This window comes from Lagopus muta, chromosome 1, assembly GCF_023343835.1.
Source record: "Lagopus muta isolate bLagMut1 chromosome 1, bLagMut1 primary, whole genome shotgun sequence".
NCBI lineage: Eukaryota > Metazoa > Chordata > Aves > Galliformes > Phasianidae > Lagopus > Lagopus muta.
Window position 1 is genome coordinate 114,865,632 of NC_064433.1, and position 19,933 is coordinate 114,885,564.

Below are 19,933 nucleotides of genomic sequence, written 5' to 3' on the forward strand. Positions count from 1 at the left end.
CTTCTCACATGAAGACACATTGAGGGAGTTGGGCTTGTTTAGCTTGGAGAAGGCTCCAGGTCAACCTCATTGTGGCCTTCCAGTACTCGATGGGAGTGTAAGCAGGAGAGTGACTGATTTTCTACATGGTCTGATAGTGACAGGACAAGGGGGAATTACTTTAAACTGAAAGAGGGAAGATTTAAATGAGATGTTAGGAGGAAATTCTTTACCTAAAAGGCAGTGAGGCGCTGGCACATCTGCCCAGAGAAGATGTGGTGCCCCATCCCTGGAGGTGCTCAAGGCCAGGTTGGATGGGGCCCTGGGCAGCTGAGTTGGTGGGGGGCAGCCCTGCCCATGGCAGAGGTTGGGGTGGGGTGTTTGGGCTTTGAGGTCCCCTCTAACCTAAACCATTCTGTGATTCCATAGTTCTGTGCTTTCTGAATAATGTACATCAAGGTATTAAAGGTCACAGATAAACTTTTAATAAACTTTTCTTTAGATAAAATCCCCTTGATTAGGTGCACAAAGTTATGAATATTTTTGCTTTTCCAGTTTGTTTACCTGGCAGCTCAAGTATGGACAGAGTTACAAAATGAGCTGTCTGCTTATGTTTCTGAACAGCCATTTTAAATCCCTGAAAGGTAAACTCACAAAGCTATGTAAAATAAATCAACAAAACCAAACAATAACAAAACTGTGTATGTACTTTTTTCATTGCTGAGTTACAAGGAAAAAGACAAATGACAAATCACCAATGTAGTCCTAATATCTCTTTCACTGTATGTCAAGATGATGTGGATAATGAAAATCACAGAAATTGTTATGCACAACATCTAAGCAAAGCTCTATTAATACTAAAAGAGCCAGAGTAGCCTGAGACACCTCTAGAAGATGCTATAAATTCTGGAGATTGGCCCATGCTTTTAGACATCCCGGAATTATCACATAAATGTATAATTTAACACAAATTAGCAGTATCATATTTTAAATATAAAACAGCTGTGCTTTTTCATAGAGAAAACAATTCAGTCTGTTTTGAACTTTAAATCTCTGGGTTTCTACTCTTTTCACATTACAGCACATCAAAGTATAATTGCATATGACACCATGTGTCTGTGTGGTGTACTGCTAGACTGCCAACTAAACTGTTCTAAAAATATCAGTGTTAATTTGCTGGATCATTGTCTTGCTGTGGTAATTGTGAGCTGCAACAAGTTCCCCCCCACCTTACCACCTTGGTGCCCTGTGGTACAGACTGTAAGCACCACACTTCTGTTGTCCAATGATCATCACAAAAGCGTGCATACAAAAAGATGAATTTCAAAGTAAAAAAGAAATGAAGAATTTACTCAAAGAACTGTGTCATACAAAACAATGGATGGATTGCAACAGACATTTATGTGATTCGGCATATGTAAGTTCAACTGAAAGAATAGTGATTTTATACACAGTTCATGCCGTACAGACCGACATAAGAATGTCTTCAACATGTAAAAAGAATTTATTTGTCTCATCTACTGCTTAAAATCCAATTCCTGAACTAGTGGAAAAAAACTTGTTTTAATGTTGTTCTACAGCAGACACGGTTTAAACTATTTGCTCTTATTTTTCAAAGACAAAGAGACTCTATTTCTAACAGTGCAGAACTTGGTACACTAAAGAATTTAACGATCTACTGTGAGATACTATTTGTGGAGATATATCTGGAGAGCTCTGCACTGAAAACCACAAAACCCTTCATCCTGTTGTTCATTTGCTTTTAAAAGTAGATAAAACACATGCATCTATTTCCATAATTTGTTATGAACAGAACTGAGACAAGAGAGGCTTTGTCTGTCACTAATTTACAACAATTATAGAAGGAATTAAAAGCAATTAGCACAATGAGGCTCTGATTTCCGGTTTTAAAAACACATACACACAAAAGCAACAAAGGTGGTAGTTAGTGGATGTTTGTATGAATAAGGAGAGAGTGATTTTATCTCCTCTTTAGACAGTTACTGAAGTATTTAACCTCTACTTGCTACCTTCTTCTTACTGCAATTAGTCTAATCACTAAGACCCTGAACCTGACTGTATTTTAGGAGGCATGTCACCTTATGAATCAGCTACAGCTTTAATTGTACTGTGGACAAATTCTTCTCTACAAAAGGAATTTCAACAGGTTACTTTCAGTAGGTATAGAAGACTGGGCACTAAGAAAAACTGTTTGTGTGCCAGTGCCATGTGGTTTAATGGCATCGTTGTTTCTGTACTTACATGATGAGAATTTGCCCTTCCTTTACTGGTGTTATGAGAAAAGCCTGACTTGTAGGAAAAGAGAAAACTAACAGTTTCATAATGTGCAGCTGATAAGACTGTCTGAAATATTACAGTCTATTTGGAAATGTCCTTGGAGCTTTTACTTGGGTTTCTCTGGGGGAAAGAAAAGTACTAATAGGCCATTCTTTTAATAGTAATGATAGCAAATAGAACTGATATCAGTCAGCTGTTGTATGTCAGCAAAAAACTGCCTTCTGTTTGTTTTAAAATGACAGTCTAACTACATCTGCACTGAATTACATGTTTTCTGGTAAAGGGTCTTCTGTTCATTATTTAGTAAGGGAATAGAATAAATACATAAATAAAAACAGTGGAAAACTGGTACTAGCTGCCTTGCTGAAAAAAACCACGTGAATACTCAGTCTATCTTCAGCATTAGATTAGCTGAGATACTAAGTTAAAGACCCAATGCAATCATGCTTTAACATTGGATATTCTGCATTTCTCTACATTTTCTAACAATCAAAAATCTCCACATTGTGGTAAGACAATAGTTTCGGGATGGGTTGACTGTGCCTTGGCTGGAACAAAATGGGGAAATGCAACCTTCAGCAGTGAAAGGTACAGAGTATTCTGAACTAGGATTCATAAGGGAAGAGGAGGCTGACAACAGGGTTGCTCTTCTGCTTTGTTTTCTGAGAATCACTATATCACTTAAGTCAAACTCCAGGAAGCAAAAGTAACAACGAAGAAAAAGGAAGGTTTTCACAATACTGTCTGCAAAGAGTATTGTTACATACACCAGTATATAGATACAGTATTTGTTATATATACCATTCTTGATCAGATGATCTGGTAAAAATGAAGAATCTTAATCACACTAACAAATCTTCCAACAACTACATTAACCATAGGAAAAAGCAGACTGACTTGTTTTATTTTTTTTTTTATCTTTGGACAAGCATGTGGGGAGAACCTTTCTTACAATCACAAAAAAGAGTTAACAAATTAAATATAAAGGAACTCAGAAAGAGAAGTCCTCTAAGCTTCTACTTATCTGCATCACTGACACAGCATCCCATGTGCAGGACTGAGACAAATCCTACCTGTGGAGACACAGAGGAAAATAAATTCACTTTGCTACTCAGTATCTCATAATTAAGCCCAGGCCTGGGACTTAAAACAATCTTGCCCAAAGATTTATATCCAATGAAAAGAAAAAGTTATTTCATTCGCTCTTTGCATGGAACCTAATAAAAGCATATGGACTTTATCCTCCCCAAACCTGAAATGTAGGAACAATCTCTTTTTCCTATTTATGCATTCCACAGCAAAATTCTGCTCATCTTATTACATATTTTTCATCAGAGGAAAGACTAAAATATGAAAAAATGTATATTCATAATTATAAATCAAGAATACAAAGAAATAGTTTATTTCTCTCATGAATCCTCCTGGTATGATTTAACCATTTTGAGCAAACTGTAAAATTGAAGATGAAGAATACAGTATGAAAGTGCATGAAAAGATTCATCCTGGAAGGATTCATGGCCAGGCTGGACGTGGCTCTGGGCAGCCTGGTCTAGTGGCTGGCGACCCTGCACATAGCATGTGGGCTGAAACTAGATGATCATTGTGGTCCTTTTCCCACAGAATGTCCCAGGCCATTCTATGATTCTACAATGATTCTATTCCAGGCTACCTTCTGACTCCCTTCCATCCTTTGAAATACAAGCAACATCATGCATTTCAGAGGAAAGACAAGGAGCATAGATTACTAAACATGGCAAAATCCAGCCTTTAAAAAGAGACAGGAAAATGAAGATTTTCGATTGAGAGAATTTTACAGGACAAAAAAATGCAATCAAATGGAATGGATTACATCTACACACATTTACAAGTGCAAGTATATTTCCATATATAGTTTTATACAACTATATTAACATTTTTTAGAAAACTGAAAATAAAATCCAGTCAAAAATCCTCTGAAGAAGAACAAAGTGCTGAGAAGACGGAAAGGGAGCTGGAGAAGAAAGATTGAATACTGAAGTACACAAAACATGCAAACAAGACAGTTAAATCACCTTTAATGAAAATTCAGCTGTAACATCAAAGAATACAGAGGAAGCTGTAGGCTTTGTCATCTGAGCTTTGAGATGCCAAGTGTTTTCAAGGTCCTCACTGTGGATACATATTCCAGCTGTACTCTGAATCCCAGGCATGGTGAAGATGTATCAAGACGTACCAATCCTAAATCATCCCTGCATCTCCATGGCCTCGATTTCTGTGGAGAGAAAACTACAATGCATAGGCTTGATGCCTTCTTGGCACCTGAGCTCCAGGACATAAAAGATCTTGTACTTGTTGCTCATTGTAGCTACTGAAGGTCTTGTTACCTTCTTTCCTTCTATCCAATCCAATGTGCAGCAGAACCAAGGCAGTTTGTGTGTGAAATGCAGGCCTGGATCACATTCATGAAACTGGTCTCTTCCAGCAGTGCTACAGCTGCTGCAGCCTGCCAGCTACAGAAATATATTTATGACAAGTTAAAAATCAATTCTACCGAGTGTCAGGGAGAAAAGCATCCAATTAAAACAAATGAGAATGTATAAGAAATTACATTACTTCATGGTAGCAAATTACGTCCCCCCCCCCCCCCCCCCTTAAAATGAACTGGACACTCTGGTCAGACTAAAGATGAATACAGATTATTTAGAATACTAGAAACATTCTAGTGGCTGGGAACCATATAGAAGAAAACGAAACCAAACCAAACAAACAAACAAATTACTCCAAAGAAACATTTACTAAGTCTCCATCTTATCTGTCAGTGATCTTGGATTTTTTCATGCACAGTATTTTGTAGTGTTTTGACAGTTTTGAATTGTAATTAATAAATAATTAATTGTCTAATCTTACTATGAATATGCAACTCAAGCAAAATGTTTCATCTCCACTCTTTTGTTCTAAGATCCTATCTGTGGCCTTCTCACGTGTTCCCAGTGGATGATGCCAGGCCAAATAAGAGAGGTAGATTTTCTCTATTTGACTGGTAAAAATGCAGACAAGAAATTGGGAATAAACCAAATCAAATAACCATATATGTTTGATTCATTTTGAATTTAATCATTACGGGATTAAATTATAATGTTGTGATAAAGATCTGAACTGAGAGAGAGGTTTATTTTAACTAAGATTCACAAAGGCAAGTTTTCCAAACTTGCAAATACTGTGATCAGATAAGATTTCTTGAATCCAAGGAAAATAATTATATGCCTGAAGTTAGACACTGACAGAATTTTCAACAAGTTTGGGCCTAAGTGATAAACTATGGAATGTGAAAAGGCAAATTAGGGAACAGCTTAACCCTGGAAAGGTAGGATGGGAAGAATAGTGGTCAAGATCCAGTTCTCCTTGACTACTGACTGAGAACCTTTAAGAATGTGGCTAACCTGTGATTTCTTTGAACAGTACAGACTGAATAAATGAATAAAAACTCACTATAACAAGAGAACTAAGTAGCAACTAATTCAGAGATATCACAATATTAGCCATAGAGGAAAGTACTATTTGTCGAGGGAAAAGAAGGGATGGATGCCTCTGAGTCAAAATAATAAGAGCTTACAGCAAATTAAAGGGCTTTTTCCATTATTTCTAAAATAACTGCCATGCCTCCCCCACCCCCCCCACCCCCCCACCCCAACAATTTCCAAATCAGATGACTTGACTAAGTGCTCCTATTTTTCAAAAGATTAAGGGCATCCCTAGGACGATGCAATGAGCTTCTACAACAACTTATACATTCATTTAAAGAAATACTACTCCTGTAACCAATAGGAAGTGGATTTATATTCTTATTACATATTTGTACAAAATAAATAAAAACAGAAGACAAAGTTGGCAGAGAATGTTGCATGATTTGTAAGACAGATAGAAAATCAAATGACTATATCTTGCTATGTTTCTGCATTGGAAAATTGGAGTTATAGCTACCTCTTTCCCTTGGTCTTCATCATGTTTGTTTATGCTTTCATTTAGCTTGGGCATTTTTAACATGAAAACTAAAATATCACTGTAATGGTACAAGATGAATGTGAAAGAACAGGCCCAGGAACTCCTATTCATTGTTACAACCATATTTTCTTCTCCTCAGCCCTCTACCCACAAAAGTGCATGCTAACAAGAAACAAACACAGATGGGATATCTTCTACATTTCACAGAAACTAATTAAAATATGACTGGATCCTGAAGCTTGGGTTACTGAAACTGAGACACATTTTCAGAGAAAAACTGAATTTACAGAACAAACACCTGCATAAAGCCACAAATATAAGGAAACAAATGAGAATAAGGAAAGTGGAGGAGAATTACTGCAGAATTTAATCTACTCTGGAGTATTCACTGGGTACAAAGGCATCAGACACATCATCAGGGGAGGACAAAGAACCCAAACACTGATCCTGATGTTGGTAGCAGAAATGCTGGCTTCTCTATTGATGTTAACTTCCACAATTCCTCTGCAAGTGGTGCTTTGATCTAGAGCCAGCATGCTTCAGGCCTTTGTAGTAGTGCTTGGATTTTGATTAAGAAACTGGATAACCTCTATTTCAGCTCATGAGAGTAACAAGTTTCCAATTTGTTTCTGCAGATTCAATAAAATTTATCATAATCTATGTAATGAATATTGCCTGTGACATTTTTTGTTAAAATTAAGGTGAATTGTGCTAAGCTCTGTGTGGCATGGGGAAGAGAACATGGAAGTTGTAATATGTGGGCTCAATCCTAATCTTACTGAATCTAGCAGGAGAACTGCTATTGGCATTAGCATAAACAAAGCCTTAATTCCACCGGTGGTTTCCCTTCCTAATTCTGGAATTAGGCTCTGATAAATAACATCAGGCAAATCATTTCACCTCTTTGCTGCTTGCCCTCTCAGGTTTAGATTCTCTTCAGTCAATTGTGATACTCCCTCTGCTGAACTGCTGACTGTCTCACTACTACATAGAGAGTCCTAAACACAATGACATTCTTATATCAGTCTATAGTTATCATATTCTTACATAAAAGCAGACTATCATGAAATACATAAGCAGTTTTTATTTTCACTGGGGCCAGTGACAGAATTGCCTTCAGTAACAACGAGTAGTTACCCATGAACTCTCACTGAAGAGAATATTTTGATAGCTACAGAAAACATCACATGCGTAACACAGAAAACTGCAGTACTTTGAGGCACATGGCACTGAAATCGTTGTGTTGATACAGAGTACCTATAAACCAGACAAGGTGAGAGAATCAAGAATAAGCTTTCACACTGCATTCTTTCACTTGCACTTGTAGTATAGCTTACAGATGACATGCCTGTTTTTGTTTCACAAAGCCTACTGCATCTCAACACTTACCCAGAACTGGGCAATTTAGGATGTCAAGTGCTACTTGAAAAATGTCCTTTAACTTTCCTCAATTGTCAAACTTTAAGAGTTAGCTTAAATTTAATTTTGTTGCATTTAAGGTCTAGTTTTACGATGATATAATTTATTTTGGACATTACGGGTGACATTGTTCTGCCTGTCAGTGGAAACATGAAAGAATATCATCATAATGAATATCCATAGACTCACATAAATCATTCAAAACTTCAGATATGCATGGAGATTTTACACTGACCCTGTAATGACTTTAATAAAACTGTTTCAACCTCGGCTGTGTCAGCAAGAGAGACATGAAATGATGGTGTTACAGCCACAACACCTCAACATTTAAATATTTAGGAAAAAGACTGATCATTTTCTTTTAGCAGGCTTTAATCCTTCCCAAATTACAGTCTCCTACAGTACCATATGCCAGAAACACACGGGATTTCCTTTTTATGTTGCCTCATAACATCAGGGAGCTGTAGTTATTACTTGAATCAAATCATTTAACAACAGACATTAGGAGTATGTCAATTCAGCAAAATGAAAATGTGAAACTTTAATTTAGCTTTAATTTAGTCATAGGAATGAAGGTGATATCCCTGATAGTTTGGAGGACTTAGACTGTGACTGTAATTTCCATCATGTCATTGATACTCCTGTTAGTCTTCTTAAAACCACTCATGATTAATTTTATGGGGTGGACAGTGCCATAGAGAACTTTCTTTGAGCACTCCAAGGCAAAACACTTTTACATTAGTCCTGTCACTGGTGTTACTTCACTGACTATAGAAAAATTCCACGCATCAGGATGGAGTTCAGCATCCAGCATGGCAAGGAACAAGACTTTTCATATCTCTTGGTAGGTGAGACCTTGAGAAGAAAGCCACTTACATAGTTTCAGTCATAGAAGAGTTGCATTGCATTGTAAAATTATAGCCTGACCTGCTTCAAAGTGAGCTGCTTTTTGCTTACCAGGAAAGGCCGTCAGAGATCTGTGGAGGCTATGACATAGAAACTTTTATAACTGCTTTGGGATTTGGAGGTGGAGGTGGATTTGGAGGTGGAAGGGGAGAACACTGCTGAGAGAAAAAGATCTCCAGGGAACTCTTGGCCTTTGTGTGTGTAAGGGACTATCCCTTCTCAAATCTGATACAGAAAAACACTCATGTCTTCTCTAGGAGAAGTAAGCAACTACGAAATATCAGATTAAATTTTCTGTGCATTATGTGGGAATTGTAAGGACAGAACACAGATAATGAGGGATTAGCAAGTCAGAAGTAAACATAGTTGTAAACATACTCCCACGTAATTGATTACGGTTTTAGATATTAAAATCTACAAACAGCAACATCCTCATTTGTCATCCTCAGACCATGGCCCTGCAGTTCTGAGATTAAAAGTCCAAGGTAATGATGTGATTTACTATCTCACAGGTATACAGAGAAAACATGTCCTTGAGAAGAGTGAAAGATTTAAACTGAACACATTTCTGGATGCAAGAAAGAGACAATGAAGTGTCAACAATGACATTTTAGGTATATATTTTTTCTCCTTCTGATCCGGATGCTCTGCACAATGCAAAAATAACTGGAAAGCAAAAGAACCGATGGAGGTATGAAAGAAGGAATTGCTAATCTTCCTATTCTAAGACAACTATACTTTCAAAGCCAAAACCTGGAAAGATGCACCTTGAGATAACAGTGAAATCAGTGAAATTAATGAAATAGTTGAATTCTAGTGAAATTTAACTAGCAACAAAAAGCTACATGGAGTATAGCTTCCATGGGCTGGAAAGAAAAAAAAGAAGTCTTTCTTCTCTAAATCCAGCTCCCTGTTATGTTTCCAAAATCAAATAAACCAAGCCCCTAGCGGGAGGTTACCAGAAAGAAGCATAAATATATATATATATATTTATCAATCTTCCTCTATCTTTGAACCAACTATCTTCAATCTGTCCCTATAAGGTTTCTCTCCCACTGTATGCTTTACTGTATTATCAGGTTTTTTTCCTTTTCCCTTGTCTATTTCTCACTTCTGGTTTTCTAAGCTAAAGTTTTCCTCAATATACCTGTTCACTGTACTTCATTGTCTACTTCACGCGTACTTCTTATGACTACTCTATCCCTATCCAGTGGCAGTGCCTTCCATCCTTTTCTCCTTCAACCCATGTTCTTGCCTACCAACAACACGCATGCATTTTACTGTCCCCTGCCTTATCCACTTGTATGGATACTGGAGTATAGCAGTTTTCTACTCAAGTAACTTTTCCATTCAGTGCCTTGCATTTTTCTGAATGTCCATGGCAAAATAACAAAGAAATAAAAAACAACAACAACAAAACCATAACAAAAATCCCACCCTCAACAGATGATTTTGTAAGACAAAAAAAAAACAAAACCCTTTTCCTCTTCTAATTCAGCATTAAATGACTCTACCTTTTCCTTTTCGTGGTCACTGAAAAAAAACCACATATAGCATTCATATTCACCAAATCCAAATCAAGATTGAATCATTTTGGGCAGATGCATAGAGATGAACAAGCTGCACTTCAGTCAACAAGAGCTCAGTGTACAGCAGCAGAAATAGTGCCACTGAGCACTGACAGTGCTAGTCCTGGGATTCTCTGATTATCAGACCAACCAAGGATGTTATCTGGCTGCAGATTAAGATGTCAGCACTTCTCACTGTACACTGGGCTGTCAATGACTGTAACACACCAGATGTATCAACATAACTGCTGGATCACTCCCTTATCAAGTTCTATTGAAATGATCTAGGTTGGAAAAATCCTTTCTTTAAATAGTGTAAGTGAGCTTAGTTATTTTGACAAAGCTAAAGACATAATTTATCTCATATGCTGGCAGAAGAGAAAGAGAAATGACTTTCCTGTTCTATACAGAACACATAGAGATTTTAGAATAGTAGGCTATGATTTAAGCAAAGGGTGCAGCCCAAAAACCGCATAAGTTACTTGAAGGTCATAAATATTTGAGATACAGACTTCAGATTGTATGGTGAACCTGTAATTCCTTTATTTATCTGTCAAATTCATGTAAAAAGAATGGTAAGAAATGAAATGAGTATGTTTTCTAATACCAAAATGTGAATCTGACAATGAGAAATGATATAAAACCTCATTTAAATACCTAACTTGAGTGAAGTAGGTCTCAATTAAAACCTATGGAAATATGTGTGCATTTAAAAAACCCTCACGTTGTTTTTCCACATAAAATACATGCTAACTTATAAATCTATCTGAGTGCAATCTTTTTATTAGCAATATATTCTTGCATCTTACTCACAAATGTAAATGTATTTGTGTATTTGTCAGTCTCAGACGATCAGTTACAAAGATGTGTATTTATGCAGTAATTTCAACATCAGAATTTGTGTAAGAGTTACACAGTGCACTATTGCCACAGCAGTGCTAGACTGCATTTTATTCTCACAACCTTGAACAGCGTATTAAAGAGCTTAATTTGCCAGCTTTTGTACGTTATTCATCTGTTTTTCTCTGCCAGAAATATATTCCTTGAGGCAAATAACTGTAGCTAAGTTCAGTAATTCAAAGTTATTTCTACATTAATATTTGATAGTACACATCCCTTATCCTAGCATCATTAGCAAGAGTACAGATCAATTTCAGATGGCATTTAAAAGATTGATTTAAAAACAATTACTGCTCAAAGCCCTCTCTCCCTTAAGCTCAGGCCTTAGGGTTTTGTTCCCATTGAGGGGCTCCCTGTGGTGGTTGAGTAGAAGGGCATATAGCAGTGATCTCCATCTGAATGAGCTCAGATCAGTCCACTGGCAAAAAATTACCCTTTTTTTTCTTGATGGCATAGTTTCTTGCTGATCGAAACAAACTAAAATCTGCCATTACACACCATTCATACAGCTTTTTAGGTTAGGTGGGACTTCGGAAAGTATTACTGGGGAAAATAAAGCATGGAGAACACATTGCAAGTTATCTCGCTTCTTTGTTACCTTTCTTGTAATGACTATTCTAAAAATGCTGCCAGCTTTATGAAAGCATTTGGCTCACTGGAGCCAGATGAGTACCAAAACTGGCACAAGGAAAGAAGCAGCAGTAAATACATTTCTGGGAGTCACATTTTTGGAGCAGCTCAGCCTTTCACACAGGACTGCGACTTTAAATATGCCATACTGGTAGACGTTTTGGAGTGTGTGAGCTCACTACGGACAAAAAAGTCCTCCTGAAGCCTAATTGCATAACCTAACATAAATTAGCATATGAATGCGAAAAGATGTCTGCCACCTGGGAAGGTCTTAAATTGGTTATCTGCCAATGGAAATACTACAGTAAAGTGCACGGTCAAGTAACTGTAACTCTAAATTCAGGATTCCTGCTTCTGGATACAAAATGCCACAGCTTTATGCTGATCCAAAAAAGAAAAAAAAAACAAAAAAAACCCCACAAGTTCAAATTTATTTAAGAAATGTAAAAGGGTTGATCTTGCAGCATTACAGTTTATGCTGGATCAGGTATCACCTACTTTCCTCACTTTGGATAAAGGTCTAGAACTGACACAAACTATCGTACCGTCCAGCTAATCCCATAAAAAAATGTCACCATATGCTCATCCTGATCCAAAACAAATACACCCTGCTAGATGAGCTGGCAGTAAATACATTAAAAATTCAGTTAAAAAAAAAAAAAGAAATAATAATCACAGCCTTAGAGCTGCTGTAAAAGCTTTACAAATTCAGGCTCTACATCCCCTGACCATGTACAGATCAACTGCCTTTGGCTCACATTGAATCGATCACGCTGTCAATGTGTTCCACCTAATGAATCCACAAGTTGAGGAAGGAGGCAATAGCACATCAGGAATACTTGATAAAATATATAGGTAAAACACTGTTAATGATGATACTTTTCCCTTAATGCCCAATTATTTTCAAATAAATATCCCTGTAAAATACAAAGAATGTGAATGGTTGTTATTCTGCCAAACAGGCAGTTGCCATGAGACATACGTATAAAACATAAGAATATACTCAAATTCCAAACCCTGTTTTAATGGAATACTTCTCTTATACCAAACACATCTTACTAATCATACACTCATAACATTTCACATTGATTTTTTTTTTTCCCCTTAAAAGGTTAACTTTTCTTATGCTAGTCACTGAATCGAGCTGTTTTACATCTGATCTTAAGATCAACTTTTGTTTTTCAGCCCTTATACTGGGAGACAGTAGATTTTAGGGATATCGATATCAATTACTCACTGGAAAAAAAGCACTCTCTGAAGCTAATGGTGCACTAAAGCATTGATGGCACAAAAACAAATGTTTGTTTGGTCTTGTTCTGAAACTGAAGCTATGCCCTCTGGACAAGAACCAAGTGTACTACCAGATGAGTGATACAGAGACACTGAAGAGAAATATGAAAGCATAAGAGTACTGCCAAGACTGCACTGTATCACCTTCATATCCAAGGCTTTTGTCCAAGTTAAAAACAAAGCAAAACACAAACAAACAAGCAATCCTTTTTTATTCTGGAAATACATAAATCTATTCAAGAATGAACAATACGGAGCTAGGTAAAACCCACCTAAGACCTTTTAGCAGAAACTGGATATAACCTTTTTCTTTTTTTTTTTTTTTCTATGTTTTCGTGTATTTTCCATCAAAATACATTTACTTGTCTGCAAGGAAATTTGGCTTAAGTTTCTGTTTTTAAATAGAAAGCTTCTTGTTTCTTTGTTTGTTGCCTTTTGCTTAACTGGAATGCTTTCCTCCAATATGAAAAACTAAGTTGATCAAATCATTAAGTAGCAAGGTTTCTAGGGCATTTTTGATGCTTTAAATGGGAAAGAAATGATCTGCCCTGAATAAAATGTCATGTATTTTGATACATTAAGAGCCAGAAAGAGAGAAATGAGTGTTTTAGTGCCCTTATGAGTGAGGAGGTTTACTTTTGACTACATCAGTGTAATTTCTAGCACAGCATAGTAAATCGGGTTTCAGTTTCAGTATAGAATACCTATGCTAACATGGTTATCAAAGAAAAATCCTTTCTGTATAGCTTGGTTGAGAGTGAACAGTCAGCAAAGTCCTTATATGACAGCAGAGTTGCACCCACACTTGGCTGAAAGAGAAATGCCTTGAAAAACTAAACACTTGCAACCCACACTGCTACATCACGAAAAAATTCCAATGTGGACCTGGTATAAAAGATTCATATTGCCCTTACATATGGCCTTGCACAAGCAACATCCTCTCATAAGAAGCAAAATGTTCCCACAAATGGAGTACAAGTTCAAAACTGCAAAGGCAATGATGTATGTCTCAGCTGTCTCATAGTTTCCCACAGACACATTCCAGGTTACAAACTAATAAAAAATACAATTAAATTTTATTGTCAGACCTATAACAGGTACCTCATGAAACATGAGCTACTGATGGGAACTGAAAGCTTAGGGATGCTCATTTTCTAAACATTTATCTCTGAAGTTGGTGAAATAAAAAAATAAGAAGGAAAAAGACTAGACAGGCAAAAAAAAAAAAAAACAAAACCTCTAAAATTGTAACATAGCAATGCTGAGAAAAAAACTGATGAATATAGCATGAAACAGTCTGGGACAGCAAGAAAATGTACTAATCACTTTGGCAAGTATTTTCCAGTTACCAGTGATACTATTCAAAAGACAACATTTAATATTATTAAATTTGTTTTGGAATTCTAAGCTTTTTTTTTTGCTTTTTTTTTGCTTTTTTTTCTTAGAGAATGCTCAGTGAAACATTGCTTTCTGCTCCGGGGACAAATCTCACCTGTTTGCAAACATCAGTTCCTCAGTGTAATGTAACAATTCTCTGCAACTGCAAAACCAGTAAAGACCTTTATCTTATTTGGATCTGTGGAAAACCATGATAAACAAAGATATTAGGGGATCTAAAGAAAAATCTAAAATTCCTGCATAGGAAAATCACAAGGCTGCTTAAGGAGACACCAAAAACATTAATGATATTTTAATGAAACTAATTTAAACTATATGATGCATTTCACAGGTAAAACCAAGTATAAGAATTTTGGACAACAAAGTTTACCTGAGGGAAATGACCCTCTAGTGCTTTGCATTACACACATATATTTTATGCCTTTTGTGAAGAATACCCCTTTTGAGTCCAATTGTGAAGAAATATGCAGAGTGAAATCATTATATGACTCTTACGTAAGCTGACACAGTAGCACTAGCTTCACACAGGGAAATTGCTGAGATCTGGCCTAAAATTTCTAAGAAGTCAAAGCACTCAGCAGTATTGCTTAATAAACCGGCATAATTTTACTGAAAGGATTTTCAAGATGATTTAAACATCCCTTCCTACTGATATTGATGGAGCAGGTACAGAGAGCTGCTTGCAACTTGCTACTTTCTCTAAAACTGTGCCAAGGTTCTTCCAGTTCACATTAAACTTAAAATGTTTCTGTTTTGGCCCATGAAGCACAAAGATGTGAGCCTCCACTTACTGTAGGGAGTATTGCACTCTGCTACACCAACTTCTTCATAGATAGTCAGTTGAGAAAGTGAATGTACTTTTCATTCAAGAGCAATGTCAAATTTGGGCAATCACTATTCTTCAGTCCCAGCTGGGTAAATATGAAAGCATGCTATGGTATTTTCCTCATTTTGGAGTCCATATGCAACCATGACAAGATGGGTTTCGGAAAAGTGGAGGTGTAAGTTGAAGAAAATGTTTTAGGTAAATGGGTGGAACATATCTATCATGAGATCAGGAGGATGGGCCATGTACTAGAGAGCACAGGAAGGGAATGCCACTCGGGACAGCTTTATGGATGATCCACATCGTTTCACTCACAGAACTGAAAAGAGGTGCCAGCCTCAGGGCACCCTGAAAAGCCCCACCAGTACCTCCAGCCCCATTCCTTGGCTGGGCAGACACACCTCTCGCTTCCTCACAGCAGTACTGAGCTGATAATTAATCCCGTGAGGCAGCACAGCCACTCGCAGGAACCCTCTGAAGCAAGAGCGCTGCCCCGCCGCCCCACTGCCCCAGTCTCCCCGCCCCAAGCCCCGGGGCAGTCGGGCGCCATTTCGCGTCGGGCGGGACGCGCTGTCTCCTGTCAGTCGTAGTCCTCCGTGTCAGGAAAGGAGGAGGAGGGCTTACTCTTTTTATTATTCCCCTCCTCTTTCTCTTTTCCAGCCAGTGAAGAGTGTCTGCCCCCTCTGAACCGCACACTGACACGCAGGCAGACGCGCTCGGCCGCCGGCTATAAATAAGTTAAGAGGCGGGCAGAGGGCGAGCAGTGCTCATCTCCCGGCGGGCCGGGCGGCTGGGTGGCCCCATGGCGTGCCTGGAGCGCTGCCACTGCTGCGCGGACGGCCGGCGGCACGGCAGCATCCTTTATAGCATCCTCAAGAGCCACGAGCAGGCGGCCGAGGGGCCCGGGCCGCGGCGGGGGCAGGCGGGGCGCGGCTGCTCGTGCGGCTCGCAGCGGAGGGTGGCCCTGAAGAGCCCGCAGGTTGCCTGCAAGGCGGCCTCGGCCGTGCTGGTGAAGACGCTGCGCTTCGTGCAGAACGTGCCCTGCTTCCAGGAGCTGCCCCTGGACGAGCAGCTGGTGCTGGTCCGTAGCTGCTGGGCGCCTCTGCTCGTGCTGGGGCTAGCGCAGGAGCGGGTGCACCTAGAGACGGTGGAAAGCGCGGAGCCCAGCATGCTGCAGCGGATCCTCACCACCCGGCGGCACGGCGAGCACGCCCCGGCCCCCGGCCGGCAGCACCCGCCCTCGGCCGGCGAGATCCAAGCCATCAAGGGCTTCCTGACTAAATGCTGGAGCCTGGACATCAGCACCAAGGAGTACGCCTATCTCAAGGGGACGGTGCTCTTCAACCCGGGTGAGTGGCGGAGGGGCTGCGGGGGTGTCCCGAGGGCGGGTTAAGCGGCGGTGTGTGGCGACGGCGGAGCTCTGGGCGCGGGGAGCCCGCACTGCCCGCAGCCGCGAGGGACCCCGTGTCCGCCTGGCAGCTCTCCCACTCTCAGCGGGGGGGAGACAGCAGAAGCCTCCTACATAGATAGGGAGAGGCTGTCCTGTCGGCTCTTTAACCTGGAAGGCAGCTGGCACTGGATGTGGCACTTAAAATGATAGCACTGCCACCTGAAAGCTGTGTCTAGCACTTTTGCATTCCTGCTGTCAGAGTGAAAAGCCAAAACTGTTTTCTCAACCCTTCAACATCCCTCGTATCGTTCACCAGTTAACTTTTCACCTACTGGAGTTACCCTTCTTGCCACTTGTCATCTGGAACTCCTCAGAAACCATTGTCAAAGGATACCTTACACGTCAATACTTTTGTAGGAATAAACAAAAGCAACGGGTTTTGTTTGTTTGTTTTTTTAATTCTTATCTCTACTGTTTACAGATTGCATTTGTCTCTGCAAAAGTATTTTGGATGTGAAAAGGAGGGGTTGGGGCTAGGTGATCTTTGAGGTCCCTTCCAACCCAGACCATTCTATGATTCTACGCTTCATTTTTCAGTGAAAGTTTCTGTTATCAGTGAATATTTTTTTCCCGTTTAAATTAATGTTGGCAAATACTGCGTTTCGAGTTTGAATAAAAGAGTATTGATTGTTCAGAAAACCAGCATAAAATTTTGAACTGCACTGTAATGTTTGGCACATTGCTTCTTGGTACAAGAAGTCTTCTAACAATTTAATTTGTGTCATAATCTCTGATCTCTTACTTATTATACTGCAGTTATAACTCAGTAATAAGAAAGTTGTTTTGTAGACAAAGAATATGTAAATAAAGTAACTTATTTCTCTTTTCAGATCTACCTGGCCTGCAGTGCACACAGTACATTGAAGGACTGCAGAGGGAAGCACAAGAAGCTCTAAATGAACATGTCAGACTCATTCACAGAGGTGACCAAGCCAGATTTGCCAAGCTGAATGTTGTTCTATCCTTGTTACGATCCATTAACGCTAATGTGATTGCCGAACTGTTCTTCAGGCCCATCATTGGATCAGTGAACATGGATGACATGCTTTTGGAAATGCTTTGTGCAAAATTATAAAGGTGTGTAAAGTAACGAAAATAAATCCAGTGCAGAGGAACTCTTAAGAGCAGAATAGTGTAAAGTACTGTAAATAAACTAACTTATTGTTTTTACATAGATAGTATTTTTGTATTCAATAATAAAATAGTCTTTAAGTTCTGGAATTTTTATTAAACACGGTGTTTTTGCATTAAGATTATTAAAGTCATCAGAATAAGATTTAATGTTGCGAAGAATGTTCACATCTGAAGTCAACTGGCTATTCTTTTACCATGTCTATGAATAAAGATCGTACATATTACATTGTATGTTCGAGGTGAGTAATACCTGTTTTTTCAAAACAAAAGCTAGTCAAGGTTTACATTTTAAACATGGCTACCATGCAGAAATAGGAATGAACAAACCATTTACTTGGCTTGTTTCAGGGTTACTGGGATACTGAGTACTGTGGTCACTTCTGCTCATATTTCCATTACTGGCTCCAAAGAGTTGGTGAGCTGCTCCAGTTGACTTTAACAGAATTTAAATATATATGGAGTATTTAAGAACATGCATGATGTGTTTATTATGAATATTTTGAGATTTAATGAAACTTCATGTGGCTTAGTTGGGTAACTCATACTTGTGGTAAAATATTCCATTAAACACATGCTGGGTGCCAAAAAAACAAGGTAACTCCACTCCCCCCATACAAAAACAAAACTCTAAGAATGGTTGAAAAATCCAAACAGTGAGGCAGGGTCAGGAGAACTATGGATGTGTACTCCCTACTTTGTTTTTCATCTTTGCGTTTCCTAGCTAAGATTTTAATAGCTAGTTTTTTTCAGACTGCTTATTCCCATAGAAATAGAAAATTATTATGTTGAAACATGATGTGCTACTTGAATATCTATCAATTTGTCAGTTAACGTGAAGATGTCATCATTAAACACTGAGTTTACATATTATTATTTTTTTTCTTATAATCTTGGAATTTGATTCTTTTTCCCAAAGCAGTTATGTTTTTGTTTAGAAGAAAAAAAGAATCTTCTCTATTTAAAAATAAAATCAGAAAGGTAAAATCAGTGAATATGTTTCATGGTTTTCCTTTCTGTGTGTGCTATTTTCTGGCTTCTTCCCCAAGGGAAAATTGGTTTAAAAAAAGAATAATAATAAAATGGGGGGAATAAAAGTGTAAATAAAGAGTTTTCTTAAAATTAGAAGACAGTAGCAACTATCTATAAACCACTAGCACTAAAGATGTGTTTTTTAAAATGCAGTTAGAATAGTTGAGGCAGTCATTATTCTTAATAGAGGGTGTGCAAGGGAGAGAGGAAAAAGCTTTCTTTTGCTGCCACCTTGCGCAGAGGATAATTACAGCTCCTGCACTCAGGTTGGAAGCAGAGTAGACTGTTGTTTAGTACCTACTTGGATAAAACTTGGGAAAGGTAGAAATAGCTGGAGAAGTAGCCAAACACAGGCGACAAATCCATCCATAGGTATTACCAACAAGATTTGTATTGCTGCATCAATAAGGGTCTCATCATGGGCTGGGATGCCATTGCAGAGCAAACTGAACAGCAAGAAGCAATTCCCATCCTGAAAACTAATGGTGTAGCTTAAATGCGTGTTTGCATAGTGATCACGTAACTCTGGGTAGGTTGTATGTCCTGAGAAGCTTCTCAAAAAATTCCAAAGAACAAAAAGTATGTAAATGAAGTTCACAACCAGTTCAGACTTAAGGTGGTTCACACCACAAAAGAGCAAGCTTAGTCTCTGCTAAATCCATTTTTACATTTACACACACATACAGTAAACATATACATATGGAGTATACTTTATGCATAAATGTTGTATGAGCTCACAATAGATTCTAAGGTTGTCAAACACCTCTGAAACACAAATACACGTGTACGTTTCCTTCTTTCTGTATAAATGGCATATGAGCTCACAATGGTTAGCTTTTAACAACACCTGACTGCTCTTTTCCAAAAAGTGCAAAGCACAATGATGAAACATTTACATAGTAGTTAGGCAGCAGATGGACCTTGGGTAAAGACAAAAAAATAAATAAATAAATTAAAAAAAAAAAATTAACCAGCCTCTGATTAAACCATCTTCATATAGCACTTTTTTTGTAATGCTCATGCTTAGGGATGGAAATACTTCTATTTTCTTCCCTGCTGAGTGGCAGAAGAGACTTGGCAATATGTAATAGCTGAGCCTTGTTAGCAGGCAAGGATTTTCAGCTG

The 19,933-nt window shown here is 38.5% G+C and overlaps 1 protein-coding gene across 1 annotated transcript; it reads left to right on the forward strand.

The window, feature by feature from the left end:
• Window positions 1–15,713: 15,713 nt before the first annotated feature.
• NR0B1 (nuclear receptor subfamily 0 group B member 1) lies at window positions 15,714–18,010 on the forward strand. Its single transcript, XM_048929770.1, has 2 exons — window positions 15,714–16,544; window positions 17,476–18,010. Exons 1-2 carry the CDS (start codon window positions 15,998–16,000, stop codon window positions 17,718–17,720), a joined length of 792 nt encoding a protein of 263 aa, XP_048785727.1. The 5' UTR covers window positions 15,714–15,997; the 3' UTR covers window positions 17,721–18,010.
• The last annotated feature ends 1,923 nt before the right edge of the window (window positions 18,011–19,933 follow it).

Coding starts and splice junctions, on each gene's coding strand:
- NR0B1 (XM_048929770.1), top strand. CDS start 15,998: ATGGCGTGCCTGGAGCGCTGCCACTGCTGCGCGGACGGCCGGCGGCAC. Junction 16,545..17,475: donor GACGGTGCTCTTCAACCCGG/GTGAGTGGCGGA, acceptor TTCTCTTTTCAG/ATCTACCTGGCCTGCAGTGC.